Source organism: Megalobrama amblycephala, linkage group LG16 (genome assembly GCF_018812025.1).
Source record: "Megalobrama amblycephala isolate DHTTF-2021 linkage group LG16, ASM1881202v1, whole genome shotgun sequence".
In the NCBI taxonomy this organism is placed as follows: domain Eukaryota; kingdom Metazoa; phylum Chordata; class Actinopteri; order Cypriniformes; family Xenocyprididae; genus Megalobrama; species Megalobrama amblycephala.
The window spans coordinates 27817443-27835645 of record NC_063059.1 but is presented as its reverse complement, the minus strand read 5'-3'; the positions used below and the strand labels follow the sequence as shown (position 1 = coordinate 27835645).

The window sequence follows — 18203 nt, the reverse complement described above, 5'->3', positions numbered from 1 at the left end:
TACATGGATCTTAACGGCATTCCTGTAACTGCATCATCTCTTAGCATTAGAATGTATTGAAAATGCATTCCTGTTTCAGTAGCTGTCACAGATGCAACTACAAATCAAGAACAAAAATACAGTAAGCTTACCAAAGTGTTTTCAGTTTGTCTGGGTTTAATAAAATAGGCTAATCAGGAAACTAATTTGCCCAGGAAAAGATATAAACACTGAATAAAAACATATTTATCCAAGCTGCAGAACTGAAGCACGACACTTCATTCACAGTGAGATGAATACTCAGTCTCCACCAGATCACCTGAGGGAAATATTGATACCAAGAAATTAGCTTAATGCCAACTGATACTTTTGAATCACATAATAAAAACAATGAAAAATGGCACATCAAATCTTACTTGTTTGGTAGTAATCATACACTTTAATCACAGCTGGCTTGAGATTCTTCACTGGAAGAATCTGTTTTAATTGTAACTGGTGATTGACTGCAATATTTTTTGGAACCTGCAGGAGGATAAACAGTGAATAAAAAATGTAAATGAATTACTGCATCTTATCATATGAATGTTGCTGTTCTCCCACCTCTTTCAAATACACGATGACATGATCATCTTTAGAATCGACCCGTTCCACAAGTGATTCGCTTGAAGTGCTTTGAGGTTCAAGCTGTGGAAAAAGTGATTTCTTTTAGAAATAAATGTATGATTTGTTACATGCCCAACAGGAGAGCTATTCTCTGTAAGCTATCATGCTGTTCATCAAGACGTGAGCAGGACAATATCGGCCATAGCTGCACCATCTTACAGTAGATTCACAGCGACAGTACAGTAAATCTAATAATGAATCACTTCACATAGTCAAACGCACCATTGATGTATCAGCTGTGAATCCTGACAAGAGTTTAATATCCACAATGACCATGTTAGTTCTTGCCTGTGGACCATCATATCTGGAAAAAAAAAATTATATCAACCATCAGAGTCCATGATGACTGAACAAAAGCCATAACCAAGATCATGTCTTATAGCATAAAGTTATTGTTCTTACTTCACAGTGAAGTTTAACAATAGGTACTGTCCAGAGGATTTCTTGCAATCTCCCTCAATCTTAGCTTCAATGCTCAATGTTTTAGCTCCAGTAGGAGTGGGAATGTTGTAGAACTGAGCCATCTGAGAGAATCAACACAAACAAAAATAAATTAATAAACCGTTTCAAAGCAGAATAACCATAAAATGCCAAGAGAGAAAGTGAGTGTGAGTAAATGAAGCTGAACACTACAGACCTGCACAGACACACAGGTCGAGCCCTTCACTTCAATGCTGTATTTGGCTGGAACGTTCTGCAGCTGCTTCTCCTGGTACAGTAACTTGTTGTCCTGATTGACCTCAAAGTGGTGAGAGTCTCCTGCTGACTGTACAGTCACTGTGCTGGAGCCGTCAGAGCTGAACACTTTGGTGGCGTACAAAGACAGAGCCTGAAGAGCCACCACTGTGTCCTGGGAAATAAATGAGTTCAGTAATGTCACTTTTACTCATTCAAACCAACACATTCAGCAATAATGTGTTTTATTGGAGTAGTTTGAGTAACCTGTGTGGAGGAGAATCCTCCATAGGCATTCTGCTGCTTCACAAGCCAGCTGACAATCCTGTTAGCATAGCCCAGATCAGCTGTAGTGACTGAATCTGCAGTGAGAACAGCTAGCAGCACATATGAGCTGATCTCCACTGCCAGAGAATCAGAGTCATCAGCAGATGCAGACTGAGACCAGTGGAGAAGAGACCCTTAATGACAAAAGACACATGAGTAACTCAATGAGCATGACAAAAAACAATAGTACTGTCATAAATGATGACAGAAAGTCATCAGAAACAAACCTCTTACTGTCTGAAATAGCAACATCCTCCAGTTTCTTGAAAAGCTGCTGTCGAGTGTCCGTGTCTCTAGCCAGACTGAAAGTGTAGGTGAGCAGAGCAGTGGTGTAAATGTTTTTGACATCCTCAATGACGGACCTCAAGCATGACAAACCTTTACTGACGACAGGATCCTGTGACAAAAACAGAGAAACAGACGCTGTGAGTGTCATTTTTCTATGAGTTTATATTGTGTTTCCTGTAGATGAACTTACAGTGACTGGAGTTTCCAGTTCAAGCAATGATGCAGTAATGTAGGCAGTCATGGTCACATTATCATTCACTCCACCCTGGAATATGTGGGAAATAAAGGATAAATAAAGCACTCAAACTATTAAAGGGAAGTTCATCTAGACAAACTTTGAGGCTGCCTTGAGAAAGTATAAATGTTATTCAAAACAACAACAACAACAACAACATGTAAACATACAGGTCAAATATTCCAGGTTTTCTATATAGTTACTAGACCATTTCTAGGTGGTTGCTATGGTGTTCTAGATAGATAGAGAAATGGATAGAGAGATATAGATAGATAGAAGTTGACAGACCTTCATTCTGTTGTGGAACAGTCTTCCCTGTTGGATAAAACAGCCATCTGAATCCCGTATTTTTATTAACCATTCCTTTGCACTCTGAATAATTTGTGGATCAATAAATATGTATTTCTGTGCTCTGCCAAAAGACCTCAGGACAAAAGCAGTCAACCTGGTGGTGTGGAAGATATAATTAAAAAAATGTCATCAGGTGTTTCAATGAATTCCATCATCAATCGCAAAACAAATAATTGAATTTAAAGACACATTTTTAAATGTTTTTGTACCATCCTCTTAGGTTTATTATTGTAGATTACCTTGATATTATTTCTGATTAACAAAAGTAATAGTGAAAATATATTTACCATGTATTCCCATCACCAGAACCAAATGTGCTGTATGATCCATCAAAATGCTTGTAGTTCATTTGTCTCTGGTATCCTGTTTAGTGTGATAATGGTTAACACTTCAACAGTTTGTTTGGGTAAACTTGATGTGTCTGATGATTCAGCTTTACTGAATGACATTCAGGTGTGTTGAAAAATGTATAATTTGATATCAAACAATCTCAGTATTTTCTTATTCTTAGTATTTTCTTGAAATGATTTATGTTTCTCACCGCTCTTCAGGAAGCCGGTGGCTCTCTCTCGGATGGCTGAGGTGAGCTGCTCCGTGTTCTCCAGATACTGCAGAATGTAAATATTGGGAGAAAGAATAGCCATGTTTTGTTCCCCACAGCCGTACGGCATCCGTAATAATCCGTGAAGATTCCTCAGTGCCCGACCCAATATGTCTCCTATAAACCATACACAAGTTAAAATATATTTTATAATCCAAACCCAATCTCCTAATTTCTGCTTGTATTTGTAAATGTTACCAATGACTGAAACAGTGGATCTGGCTGATCCCTCTATCACATCTTTAGGAAGAGTCAGAGCCACTTCCTCTGAGAGACTGTCACCTATGAACCAGAGAGACAGAAACACACATCAGTGATCAGCTGAGTAACACTATGATGCTAAATATAGTCTGTGGACAAACCATTTGGACACAGTAACCAGCTGTGAGTCTCTGTCTTTTCAGTTCCTTCAGCCTGCAGCATAAAACAATCACATCAACTCATCATACTGATATGAGCAGCATTAGGATCATGGGTAAATGATGCCTAGAAGACGTTTGACGTGTGCTGACCTGTACAATCAGACTTCGTGTGACCGTGTCAATGCGTCCTCTCTCTGGGACACTCACAATCTCATTGTCACACACAGTCTGGGACGCCTCTGCCTCTGCACTGACTGTAATATTCAAGACTCCTACAACACAAGACATGTACGTGAAGATACAACAGACACAAACACTGAGAAACAATGATTCAGACTGGAAAACTCACCAAGAACAGAAGGAGTGAGGATCCATTTAAAGGTTTTTCTTCCATTAGCACATAGACAGGATGAATACTGATCATCAGAGGAGGCTTTGAGAGTGTAGTCTGAGGAAGGAGCTGGAGTCACTTTAACCTGTCAATCAACCACACATGATTAGTGGCATATTTGATATGATTTGATAAGACTGAGTGTGAAATCTCACCATGATGCACTTGGACAGATAGTTGAAGACAGTGGCCTTCAGCTCAAAGATCTCCCCACGGATGATGGAGTAAGGCAGAGAGAGCTCCAGGAAGAAGGGCTGGAAAACTGTCAGCTGAGCAGGAGGAGCCAGACCCAGACCTTCAGAGGACAGACAGAAGGCCTCCGTCTCCCAAGAGGTGATGGTGTCAGGAACCGTGACAGGAACCTGAACTGATCCAGAGTCCCTGTGGAGGAATTACAACAATATTTGATTGTGCTGTTAAGATACACTTTTCCTCAAACAACATTCAGCATTTAAAACACTCTGGATTCAGAATCCAAAACAGAATGAAGGATGTTTTCTATCCACATGTTTTTGGATATCAGTGCTGGGCATGAGAATAAATTAATCATAACAATTATTGTGCTATATTTGTTACTTTTTTATGTTGACAGATAACTGACTTTCTAAGGCTGCTTTACCAACCCAGTTTCAACAAGTTGCCAAATCCATGTTTCTGGAAAGGAGGACCGAACGTTTTCTTCAGCTGAAGGATCATCTTTCTTTTCACTGTCATCTTTCCGGGCCTTCATTCTATTGATGTAAAAGCCTCTATCTTCAAGAAAAAAAACTGAATACAGAAAATCAAAATAAATCTGTTCTGTATCTCCATCATAAATTAAAAATTGCAGCTTTATTCAAAGATAATGAGGAATACTGTCATCTTAATGCAAAGTAAATGTCTTGAAGATATTTTAATTATTTGCTTTGTACATTAATAATATAAAGCCAGTAACACTAATGCCAAAATTATTTTGCAAACATGTCTTTAATCTCATAGTCTCACACTTTTCTCTGAGTCTATATGGGTCTTTATACATGGCAATATTTAACTGCATTAATATTTTAGGAAGGGGGTCTCTTTCAAAGGGATCATTTGTGGGTTCTTGGTTCTTATTTGTGGGTCCTTATTGTCATCAAGATTAAGAAAATAACTTATTTTAATCTTACTGTACTATTGCAGTGTCATGTTGATAATGCCTAATAATACTGGATTCACTCATCATATAAAATCGTAAAATTTACTATAAATAATGTTTAGCAAATGTATTCATTGAACTGGTATAGGCCTATATGTAAGAATAACAGACATACATAACTCCCTGTACATTTCACAAGTCAAGCTTTCGGATGTCACAGCCAAATTTGTTGCCATCTTCAATCCCACTCTCTGTCAAACAGCAAAATTTAACCAAATTAAATATACTGTAACCAAAATCAGAATTTTTATAATATTGATAATCACAAATATACTTAATTTTAATATCATGCCATTTTATGTATGTAGGCAATCATTATCTATATCACTGTCACTCTTATGATCCACTTGTCACCTTTGAGGACTTTAAGGCGTTGTCTATCGACACATACAGCATATACACACACTCCTGTGTATCATCAACTCTACGAGGATAAGCTGACCCCGACTGCACTGGAAGCAGGTTGAAGATCTGTGAAAAGAACACATTCACACACTATCAGATTTTTGTGTATCATTTAATCCTTACTGTAACTGTCACACCAGTCAGCCAGAGTATATCCACCAGAGGGCACTCCCCATTAGTCCTTTACCATTGTATCAGAAAACTAGTTTCCCCGTCAGTGTTGTCATTACATCCACCTGTGTGTCATTAGCTCGTTAAGGTTTGTCTATTTAAAGTCACGTCTTCAGTTGTTGTTTGTCATCATAGTATGTTTCCTCATCTTGCTTGTGGTTTGGATTTTTTATATATATATATATATATATATATATATATATATATATATATATATATATATATATATATATATATATATATTTTTTTTTTTTTTTTTTTTTTAAATAAAACTTTGCTGCATGTGGATTCTCTTCCCATCCTGCTCTTTGCCTGCTTCTTTGCCTAATCGTTACAGTTACAATGAGAAGAAATTAGGTTTAACCAGAGGTGGGAAGTCCAGGGGTCAGAGAGTAAAAGTCCTGCCATATTTTTATTCCACCCACTGAAGCATTAATGAGATAAATAAGTGTTTAATTGAGTGATGATTGACCATTATTGAAGACACCTGATGATAACAAGCAGAATCACCAAAGGAGAAAATCACTATTTTTAAGTTACCATCATCGAGGTCAGGGTTTGTTTTAGTTGAGCTCTTGACCCTTGACTTTTTAATATTAATTTTGTTTGAGCAGTTTTATTTGATCTGATTCACTGAACTCATTTAGCGTTCAAACAATCTTAGTTAGATTTACATTGTTGATTATAGCAGCAGTGATTCTACAGCAGAAGATCAACTTTTACAATACAATTTTTTTTTTTTTTAAAGTTCTGATTTTTAAAAAAAGTTTCATTTAAACACACAGACATCAAGAATCAGTCTGTGAATCATGTTGCAATGCATTCTGGGTGCCACCAATCAAAATTCATCCATGCCTCCCATCATGCATTGCTGCATGAATAAATTATGAGCTGAATTGTCTGAGTAATTTTATTTATTCTCACTATTTAAATTTTGCTGTTTTTCTGTGACTTTTTAGTAGCTTGTTTTCTAATGTCCAGAGTTGATCTGTTTATCAGAATATGTTGCTTGTCACCGTCATTGAGATTCATATGCTGATTCTTGATGTCTGTGTGTGCCTGAAATAAATCTTTTTTAAAAGACATTAAATGTCTCAAGACATGATTTACTTATTACTAAACATATTGACTTTATTTCTGTCACGTCTAAATAGTTTCTTATTGAGAATTAACATAGGTTTAGATGTTGGTGTTTATTGGTCAATAAAATATGCCACCATCATGGTGGTCAGGGTTTGTTTTAGTTGGGCTCTTGACCTTTTTATGTTTTTAAAATAATTTGTTGTGAATTCAGTGCTTATATGCTGTTATAGTTATTGTGAGATGGCCTGATTGAATGTTAATCATCTGTACATTTTGGTTTTGCATTAGCAATCCTGTAAAACTACAACATGAGAAAAAAGTACTGCAGCAAACATTTAATTGTAAAACCATGTAGTGCATAAAAAAAATTGAACTACTCCAACACTTAGACACACACAGACATCAAGAATCAGCATATGAATCTCAACAATGGTGATAAAAATAAGATGCTTCATGCTACAATGCATGCTGGGTATCACCATAGGACAAAACTCCCATCATGCACTGCAGTATGAATAATTATTGTCACCACTGTTGAGGATTGTATGCTATATTTTCTTGTATAAGCCTGAGCAAAAATAGCTGCTTTTAGCACTGAAGTATTAAGGTGGTATTTGTTTAATGGCTTTTTTTTGGTTGCAGTTTTTTTGATAGCTGAATCTCAGTCCAGAAACCAAAGAGAACAAAACCTCTTTATGATGCTTATTTGAAATGTCTTTCAAGCTGCAAATTTATGTGGATCTGCTCCTTTAGTCTTTTGATTCAGCAATGCAGAAGTGTTTGTTGTGAAACACTATTGCAATTGCACAAACACAAATTATTTTAAAAACATAAAAAGGTCAAGTCCCCAACTAAAACAAACCCTGACCACTACAATGGTGGCATAATTTATTGACCAATAAAACCAACATCTAAACTTCTGTTAATTCTCAATAAGAAATTATTTAGACATGTGACAGAAATAAAGTCAATATGGTTAGTAATAAGTAAATCAGATCTTTTAATCAGATCTTAAGAGATGTAATGTCTTTTATGCCGAGTTCAGACTGCACGATTTTCAAAGTAGTCGGGTCACTGTTCTTTTCACACTGCATGACTATCTTGGCCAGAATTCAGTCGCTGCTATGTTCATACTGCATGATGGATTGGCGACAGAAGGTTTCACACTGCATGACTTTACAATAGAAAGAATCGCCGACAACTCTGTCTGGCACGCAAACTACGTTTCACAACCAAACACATGCGAGACATGACAAGGAAACAACGCGATATCATGCGTGCAAGACTGGAGTTCTCCTGTGAGACTGGCCCTGCGTCTCAATCAGCTCCCTAGGTTGTGAATCAGTATATCATGAAAGTGAATGTGGTTGATTCCCTGATCAGTGCCCTGACTACTGAACTAGGGAGCTGATTGAGACACACGGTGGGATTATTATTAATATAGTAGCCCGCAAGAAGCTTGAAATACGAATTGCCTGTGCGCTGATTTGCAGCGAAAACAACATAAAGAAAAGAAGAATATGGAGGAGGAAATGTTTGGGGAGACGCGAAGAACAAGGATTGTGTGTTCTGCAACAACAGTTGGAGCTAAAAACATAACTTTTCAATGTGCTGCTGTTGCGGATGGTCAAGCAAATGCTTGTGCTTTGTTTTTGTTTGAATTGTAATGTTTACGTGTACAAAGCCATGCTTGCTGATATTGTGGTCTATAACTCCTCCCCGAACTCCCCGCTGCTCTGTATCTTGCTCTCTCATTGGCTGTCGGTCATCGCCGATGTAGTTTTCAGTCAGAACACTTTTCACACGGCAGGATTTTGAATCGCCAACAGGTCCAGATATTTAGCATGCCAAATATCTCACGGGCGTCGGCGATTCTCTCAGATCGCGTCTTTGCTCATTCACACTGCGTGATTGTCACTCGCGTGAACGAGCACCGATTTGCCTGTGATTTCGGGCATTTGTCGGAGATTTCTCAAAACCTGTCAGCGGGCCAAAATCGGGGCTAAAATCGTGCAGTCTGAACTCGGCTTTACCTTCAGTTGATTTCAATTAAATGGTTCTGGCTGAAGTCACTTGTAGTTCTTGTGTTTGTCTTTTCTTCAGTTATTCTGCTTGTTAACAGCAGGTGTTCATCATTAATGTTCAATCATCCATGAATTAATAGCTTAATTATCTCATTAACTTTAACTCCTCCTGCTTCAGTGTTATTTTAACACTATTCAGAGAGGGACCAAATGTTATCTGAGCAGAGTTGATTTAACTCTGTGGATTTTACTGTGTGCTTGTTATCATCAGGTGTCTTCAATAATGGTCAATCGTCACTCAATTAAACACTTATTTATCTCATTAATGCTTCAGTGGGTAGAATAAAAATATGACAGGACTTTTACTCTCTGACCCCTGGACTTCCCACCTCTGCCCACCTCTGCAGCCGACTAAGTTTTCTCAGTGTGTTCCACACCATCAGCTGAAGTTGGTCCTCGTTCGCTTTTTTCTAGCCGACTCAGGCAGGAACACACTAAGCCGATGCTGATGAACTAGTGGCGATGAAAGCAGATGAACAAAAACTGCCCGATGGTCGACCGTCAGCTTGGTGTGTTCCTGCCTTTCGACATGTTGAATCAACGTTGTTGGAGCTCATCGATCCATAGGGGCATCTGATCATTTTGATTGGCTGTTCAGCTACTGTCACCTGCTGGTATGGAAAGGCATTTCATCTACTAAATATTAAAGCATCAAAACCTTGTCAGCATTCAGACGTTGTCCTGACTTCAGGATCAGGACGCTCTGATCTACAGCACTGAGGCCGCACAGTGAACCAGGCTGAGCTGAGAGCTGCAGAGTGTTTTTCTCACCAGGAACTGCTTTAGCAGGAGAAAACTGCAGAGACACCTGTGACAACAACAGTAGAATTGAGTCAGAATGACTGTGACAGTGAGGAGGGACTCATTTCTGAAGCTGCCCAAAATTAATTCCAAACAAGCGTAAAAGATCCCAAAGTGTTTTTACATACCTTGTTTTTAAAACACTTTTCAGTGTTGAAATTTTTGCTACTAGCAACAACATTTTCACTGGGCAGAACACAGTACACCAGAATCTGCACTACTGGAGCCAGATCTGCACTAATAGACAGTTTGAATGACATTGTGCCTCTTGCTACTCCATTAGAAGATTTCACTTCAACCTTCTCATATCCATGATGAACGATCACTCCTCTGGACAAGACCTGAAACAGACAGATGACACTCTGATAACAAACTGACTAGTGCTGCCAATGAACCAGAGGTGGGAAGTCCAGGGGTCAGAGAGTAAAAGTCCTGCCATATTTTTATTCCACCCACTGAAGCATTAATGAGATAAATAAGTCTTTAATTGAGTGATGATTGACCATTATTGAAGACACCTGATGATAACAAGCAGAATCACCAAAGGAGAAAATCACTATATTTAAGTTACCATCATCGAGGTCAGGGTTTGTTTTAGTTGAGCTCTTGATCCTTGACTTTTTAATAATAGCTTTTGTTTGGGCAGTTTTACATGCATTAAAACCAACCAGACAAGCAAAGTTAAAAGATGATCAGGTGGTGTTGGTTATGAGTTCACATAATCATTATTTGATCTGAACTCATTTAGAGCCCAATCTTAGTTAGATTTACTTTGATTACAGCAACACTGAGATTCTACAGCAGAAGACCAACTTCATCTATACAATTCAAAAAAAAATTTCAGTCACACACAGACATCAAGAATCAGCGTATGAATTTCAATGATGGTGACAAGCAACATATTCTGATAAACAGATCAACTCTGAACATTAGAAAACAAGCTACTAAAAAGTCACAGAAAAACAGCAAAATTTAAATAGTGAGAATAAAGAAAATTACTAAGACAATTCAGCTCATAATTTATTGGGAGGCATGGATACATTTTGATTGGTGGCACCCAGAATGCATTGCAACATGCTTTATTACTCTCACCACTCTTGAGATTCACAGACTGATTCTTGATGTCTGTGTGTTTAAACAAGACTTTTTTTTTTTTAAATCAGAGCTTTAAAAAAAATATTTTTGTATTGATAAAGTTGATCTTCTGCTGTAGAATCACAGTGCTGCTGTAATCAATAATGTAAATCTAACTAAGATTGGGCTCTAAATGAGTTCAGTGACTCTGTTCAAAAAATTATTATGTGAACCAACACCACCTGATCATCTTTTATCTTTGACTGTCTGATTGACTTTGTTTGTAGTTAAAACTGCCCAAACAAAAACTAATATTAAAAAGTCAAGGGTCAAGAGCTCAACTAAAGCAAACCCTGACCTCGATGATGGTAACTTAAAAATAGTGATTTTCTCCTTTGGTGATTCTGCTTGTTATCATCAGGTGTCTTCAATAATGGTCAATCATCACTCAATTAAACACTTATTTATCTCATTAATGCTTCAGTGGGTGGAATAAAAATATGGCAGGACTTTTACTCTCTGACCCCTGGACTTCCCACCTCTGCAATGAACACTGTTAAACAAAAACATCTCTGTAATAATGTACATGCTGCACATGTTCTCACCATATAGACAATGTCCGTTTTGAAGTTTTCAATTGTCTCTCTAACAAAATAATAGTTGGTCACAGTAAACTCAGCATCACACTTTAATAGTTGCTCAATATTCTCTATAATCAATTCACTTATTATTGGGGTGTATGGAATGGCAGGCCGGAGGAGCTGAACTGTTTTTTTATCCTCAGAGATGTAAGGTGTGTTGTGATGATGACAAATATACCCTGGATACACACTTGCCTGGAAAACAAAGAATCAGAAATGATTCATGCAATTGAACCCTTCAGGGAACACAAAAGAAAATACCATCAAAAGAATCAAAAGGATCATACCATCAGATTAATATTACTTTTAGAAAGACTAGATGTATTAAGAGAGAAGCTGGCCAGTCCATCGCTGTCTGTAGTGAGATTTAGCAGCACTTTTGATGGCCAACTGTTATCTTTCAATAAATATATGTCTTTGTTTGGAAGAGGGGTTCCTTTGAATCTTGTTAGGTTGACCTAATAATAAAAAAACATATGGAATGAATAATATATTGCTAAACAGAGACAAACTCATTTTAGACTTACTTTTCCTTCTATAACTGATCCATGTTCATATGTTTTGGGCAGGTCAGTAAGTGTGACTTTACCAATTTCATAAGTGAGAGATACAGATTCAGATTTGGTCATGGTGATCTCTGTGAAATACAAATAGCGAGTCTAAAACTTGCATTTTAATGAAATCAGATTTTAAAGCTCTCATTTAAATAATTAAGAGCTTACCTGTTCCTTCTTCAGTTACTGTTGCTTCAACATGAAGAGAATGTTTCAGAGGATCATATGTTGATTTTAAAAAGGCAGGTATATCAAAGGTATGGATGGCACAGCCTGTTTTTTTTATCTAAAGGTAATGAATGAATGCAAACTTACTGTTTAAGAGGGACTTAATTGGCTAGATGCAGGAAATAAATGCCACACGTCAGTTTTGGTACTGCAGAGAAACTGACAAACCTCAGTGGTTTCATTCACACACAGTGAACGACCATGGCAGTGATGGCACATTTTCACCGATGATTTACCAGATACGGGCTGTCCATAAGTGTATCTGTGAAAATGTACAAGAAAATGTACAAGAAAATTCTTATAACTCTCTTAATGCATAAAAAAACCCCACTCCACTTACTTTCCACAAACTTGAACTGCCATTAATTCATCATCAATGCTGTTTTTGGTGCTGTCACTGTAACTTCAAACTTAGGCAAAACTAGAAGTCAGAGGGAAATTATTATTAGTCAAATTTCATAAGAGCATACAAAGATATTATTGAATTTGGCCCACTTAAACATTGCACATTGTTTGTTTTTGTAACTTACCATATTTTTTCACCTCAAATTCATGTGAGATCATCCTGTTACCAAAAAAAGCCTTCAGTTTGTATGTACCTTGACGGGCCTCTGGGTTTAATTCATAAGAACGCTGCAAAATCCATCTTGTTGAAGAAACATTTGTCCATTGACCAATCTGATTACCTCGACTGTCCTGTTTAATAGCCAAATTTGTTAGGTTACAGTCATTTTTTTTATTGTCACCATTGTTGAGGATCATACACTGATTCATGAGGTCTGTGTGAGTCATAAATGACACAGCTCAAAACTCTGTCTGTATAATGACATTTTAAAAAAGTTGTAAAAAAAACCCTAACTAATATGCAAAACTAACAACACACTCATAGTTTAGACTCTGGAGAGGAACAGTGAACGTAAACATCCCAATTAACCGGATCAGAATTTCGCTTGTGTTTTTTGCTATAACGAACTAGTCTTGACAACATAGTTAAAACAGACTGAGAAAATCTTATGCTTAGATGGCAAGAATCAAGAGCCCATCTAAAGCAAACGCTCACCTCAGTAATGGTGACTTCAAACTTCATTATTTTCTTTAAAACACACACGTAGAAGGCAACATTCTTGTGACTTTGCGCAACTTTGCCTAAAAGTTCTTTAACAAAAAACGTTACTAGACAATGTCCTTAATACCAGTAGATGTTCTGAGAATGTTCTGGGAACGTAAAATTTCTAGTGGGGTAACCTCTCACCTAGTAACTTTCCCAGAACGTTCAGAGACGTTCACGATGTGGAGTTCTTTTAAGGTTTGGGGAACTTTATTTGGTGGACCATCAGGGAACATTCAGGATGTTCTGGGAATGTTTAATGGGCTATTACTATAGGACATTCTGTTAACTTCCCAAATGTCCTCTTTGTAACGTTCTTGCATGACCATAAAATAACCAAAATAGATCGTCCCCCTAAACTCATATCGAGAACGTTATTAAATGACCAATAGAGGACCGTGTGGGAACGTTCTGTTAATGTCCCAAATGTCCTCTTTGTAATGTTCTTTTTTGACCATAAAATAACCAAAATGGAACGTTCCCCTAAAGTCATGTAAGGAAACTTGAACTGCAGCACTTTCATTACCAAAAGAGAACGATTTAGGAACGTCCCGAATGTTCTGTTAAGGTTCGGAATTTTCATCACCTTTTGAGAACTTTTAGGGAACATTGCGCAAGGTCCTGAGATCGTTGTCTTCTACGTGGGAGTAGACTGGTCTTTTCAGAAGGTGTGTTTTAAAGAAAACAAAACTAAAACTGAGCGTTCAGACAGAGGGAGAAAACAGGTGTTGTAACAATGCAAGCTATAAGAAAAATAATGAGCTTTTTATCATGTAATTGAACATTAAATCATGTAATCAATAGGTTACTGTTTGCAGCCCCACTTTTCTGAAACATAGAGTGGAGATATCCACCTATGGGAAGGGTATCCGTGTTCTTACCTGAAGCATGACTGTACTATACTGTAAAAGATGAAATGGCAATTTAACATATTGGAATATTAAAAGTCAACATAAGATAAATATCAAAGTGCAAGATAAAACATGTCAAACCTGCTGATCACAGGGTACAAAGTTTGTATCCATAATAAAAATTCTGAAGTTCACTGTGAAAACAGAAATGCGTTTTAAATAGGCTAAAATGCTGTTTCGTACTAGCTATAGCTTTGCATAACCAAGGGTTAAAAGCAATGATAACTTATTTTCTTAATTATCCTAAAAGCTTGCCCTTATGGAAAGAAAATATATTTCCCTATATATGAATGATCAATATATTACATGATTTAACAGTATACTTGAAAATAGATTGCGTAAATATATTACATGTCATAATGTAGGTAATTTTAAAATCAGCATAATATATTGCAGTTATATTTACTCATGCAGTATAAACACATATATGGCAAAATAAATTATGTAACACATTTTCAATTTAGTTAACAAAAACACACCTGCATGTACTAAAGTCTCTACCAAAGAGACTACCACTATGCTATAGTATGCACAGCTGCTAACTTTAATAAAGTTATTATAACCTTAATGTTGTTTAGCTGATCGACAACCTAACCTCAGACTCTACTCTTCAGCACAGTGGTAACCCCAAAAACTCACACATACCAGAAAACCTTTTAAATTCCAAAATAATACAACTTTAAACACTGACAGATCTCCCCCCTATATCAATATTGAGCAAAACACATGAAATAGCACTAAATTTTAACATTTACTCTCGAAAATCAGAAGAAGAGCATGCTGGGAACTAGAAGTCTGTTGTAACCACTGATTGTAACTCATTCAGTGAATGTGTGTATAAATGTGTGTACACACAATCAAATCTATATGGGAAAATGTATGTGCAATATATGTACACAGTAAAGGATTAAACTTTATGAATAATACATGTAATGCTCTTTTTGTCTTCATTTATAAGTATTTTATATGTATCAATATATAGCCATACATGGTTAATGCATATATTGCAGTATATTAAAAAATATAAGCACTAGTTTCCCATATATGGAAATGTATCATGTATATTGCATTATATTTTGCAGTATATTCCCATATATTTTTGTTCCGTAAGGGTGAAATATGGTAACTGATAACCTATTGTCTATCGTTTTCCTCTGTCCTCCAAACTCATGAAAACCGCTCCAAGTTCTCCGATCACACTCTCCGTTTCCACCTATCAGTTTCCGACTGCATGTCCTGATTTTGCTGAGTTAGATGCGTTCCTGGGTCAACATATTTTGTTGATCCTGGAACAACATTCCAGTCAGAAAATTTAGTCTTAACGCTATTCCTACCCCTAAACCTAACCCTACCCATAAGTTATCCCAAAAATCAGAGGGAAATGATAGATGAATAACACTGATGTAGATGCACCAATTCATGATTTTAAGCCTAAACTTGACATAATCTGTAAACTTGTCCCTCAAATCTGATTGGTTGATTTGAATGTTGTTCCAGGATCAACAAAAATGTTGATCCAGAAACATGTTGAACTCAGCAAAATCAGGTTATGCCTAAGGGGCACTACCTACTTAATGCGCAAAATGATTAACAGGCAGAATCGTGTCAAAAACCTTCTGACTGGCTGCACAAAGTCTCTGTTCACAGAGATCGGGATGGTATCTCAGTAATATTATTGCAGTTTTCTTTCAGGGGGAACAGTCATTTTCTGCATACCATTCCACAGAAACATTCACAGCTCACCTGTCTGTCCTGGAAGATAGATGGGTTTATCAGTCTGGATAAAGGTCAGAGGATGGTAAGGCTTGAACATGACTTTTCTCTCATCAGTCATCTTGAAAGTCTCTCCTTGAAGTTCTACCTTCATTTCCTGTACCGATTCTGCTTCAACCAGAGGAGCCTAATGAGAAATAATATCCTGTATTCACAAACTGCCATCACAAACATTAGATGCATTATGATGATACATTTTTGATAATATTAATCATTTGCATGTTTTGATGGCAGACCTTGAAGTTAAAGCAGCGATGAAACTCTTCCTCAGCTTTCTCCTGCAGCAGTAAAGTGCTCTGGTCACCATGAACCAGATGAATGTTCATGACAAGGCTTTCATTGGGCTTGAGAAGACTTGCACAGAATTTGGCCTCAGATCCCGACTCGATCACTGCTGGAAACGTCACAATGAAAGATCTGTTGAGAGATTAATAAAGTAATCAATAATTATTTATTCAAACACAGACAATAAAGTGATCAATAATGTTCTTCAATAGAAACTTACGGTCTTGAACTTTGTCCATTGGCACAGACCAGAAGGAAAGAGAGCAGAAGGACCTCTTTCCAACAGCACTTAAAACTCAAAGCCATGATGAGGAGCGATCATCCAGGTCATGAGATAAACTAGACAGTCTCTTTTAAAGGAGATTCTTCAAAATCGGATTAATGATTCAACCATGCAGGCATTATTCTGAAAACTTGTGTGCTGAATTAGCACTGCTAACTAAATAAATTTAAAACACCAAAGTTAACTTGTGCTATCTGTTCTACTATGTTTTCTATCAGTAGCCTGAAGAAAATATGAAATAGTGAAATATACACATCATACCATCTGAATATGTACAGAAAAACAAAACAAAACATAAGGCTACTGACCTCTTTCCTGATTAAACAAACACTTGCACTTGCACTGAGGGTCAAAAATCACCTACACCCACTCAATCTGAGTGACCGAGTTACCGTAAATTAATGTTTAGGTTTGCAAATCCTTTGACCCCTTCTAACATGGCTTCTGAAAGCCCTGCTCAATAAATAAATATTATATTGAAATAAATATTTCAATAAAGAATTTTAAGAATAAATTATGTGCTGCACAAACTGGTAAAATGATATTTTAAAAACAAACATGTTTCTGGCATTAGGATGGATGTGCAGATGTTCAAGTTCAAGTTCACGTTTATTTATAAAGCACATTTAAAAACAACGTGTGTTGTACCAAAGTGCTGTACAATTTTACACAGAGGATAAAAGATAATAAAACTAATTCATAAGATAAAATATAAAGCATGCAAGATAGACCATAAAACTTCCTATATAATTCAGGCAACATCATAAGCTAAAGAGAATAAATGAGTCTTTAGGCTAGATTTAAAAGTGTTATGAGTTGTTTGCCAATATTAACTGAAAAAGTGCGACCTTTGAGATATGAGGAGAACCAATTTAACGCAACCCCCTGAATACCCAGCTAACAGAATTTTGTTATAAGAACGTTCTCTAAATATTCAGTGTTCGTTCTGGGAATGTAAAAAACCAAAAGGGTAGAACCCTGTTGAATCGGGGTGGGCGTGTTCTGAAATGAATCGCATACCCCTTTTCTATCGTTTGCAGGACCACTGAGATACTTTTGACAGATTTTTCCACTCTGACAAAAAAATCTACTAAGGGAACCAGCCTCTTGAGGCTGGCCTCTGGTGGAATATGTGCAGCCAGCACAGTGCCCTGAAGCGGAGCCCCGGCAGGGAACAACTGAACTGACTGCAGAGAAAGTGCGCGACCCTCAGGTGACACACGAGGAACTACTGCGCCCCGGCATCTCCCTGAGGGCACCGAAGACATACGGGCACCATTGAGAGAGGTGAACACTGTTTGTCTCCGGAGGGGACCACCCTCAGGATCCTGACACTCCTGGCGTCAGGGTTTCTTCGCCGAAGCCCTCTTAGCCGCAATGACAGCCCTCAGATCTGTCTTGCACTTTGAGGGCTTCGGCTGAGAGCGTCGCTTTGCCTCCCAACTCCTCAGAGGTGGTGCTCCATGGCCACCAGGGCTGCCATAGAATGGCCGATAGACTTGGCCGTTTCTTTGGTAGCACAGAGCGCTAAATCTGCTGATTGATGTAGCTCATGAATGAAATCAGCCCCCACTTCCTCACTATTGCCCAAGTCCTTCAGCAGGTCAGCTTTGTATGCTTGGATGGTGGCCATTGTGTGCAAGCACACCGCAGCCTGACCGAGTACGCTTTGCCCACTAGCACTGAGGTAGTTTTTAGCAGCTTAGTGGGCAGCGTCGGGGCTTTGAGAGACGATGCCGCCTGCGGAGAGAGA

At 37.6% G+C, this 18203-nt stretch overlaps 1 protein-coding gene across 1 annotated transcript; it reads right to left on the bottom strand.

The window, feature by feature from the left end:
• Window positions 1-136: 136 nt before the first annotated feature.
• Window positions 137-16500, bottom strand: LOC125249204 (alpha-2-macroglobulin-like). Its single transcript, XM_048161437.1, is given in 35 exon segments — window positions 137-298; window positions 396-501; window positions 580-663; window positions 865-946; window positions 1045-1166; window positions 1280-1492; window positions 1585-1778; window positions 1879-2041; window positions 2123-2197; window positions 2456-2612; window positions 2806-2881; window positions 3060-3236; window positions 3318-3401; window positions 3482-3533; window positions 3632-3753; window positions 3831-3957; window positions 4028-4253; window positions 4496-4640; window positions 5165-5240; window positions 5404-5520; window positions 9451-9600; window positions 9722-9934; window positions 11273-11503; window positions 11596-11766; window positions 11836-11945; window positions 12031-12148; window positions 12259-12352; window positions 12431-12470; window positions 12473-12511; window positions 12621-12786; window positions 14080-14100; window positions 14191-14243; window positions 15853-16009; window positions 16119-16299; window positions 16388-16500. Coding segments are annotated over 35 exon segments (4269 nt in total). The 5' UTR covers window positions 16474-16500; the 3' UTR covers window positions 137-257.
• Window positions 16501-18203: the final 1703 nt, after the last annotated feature.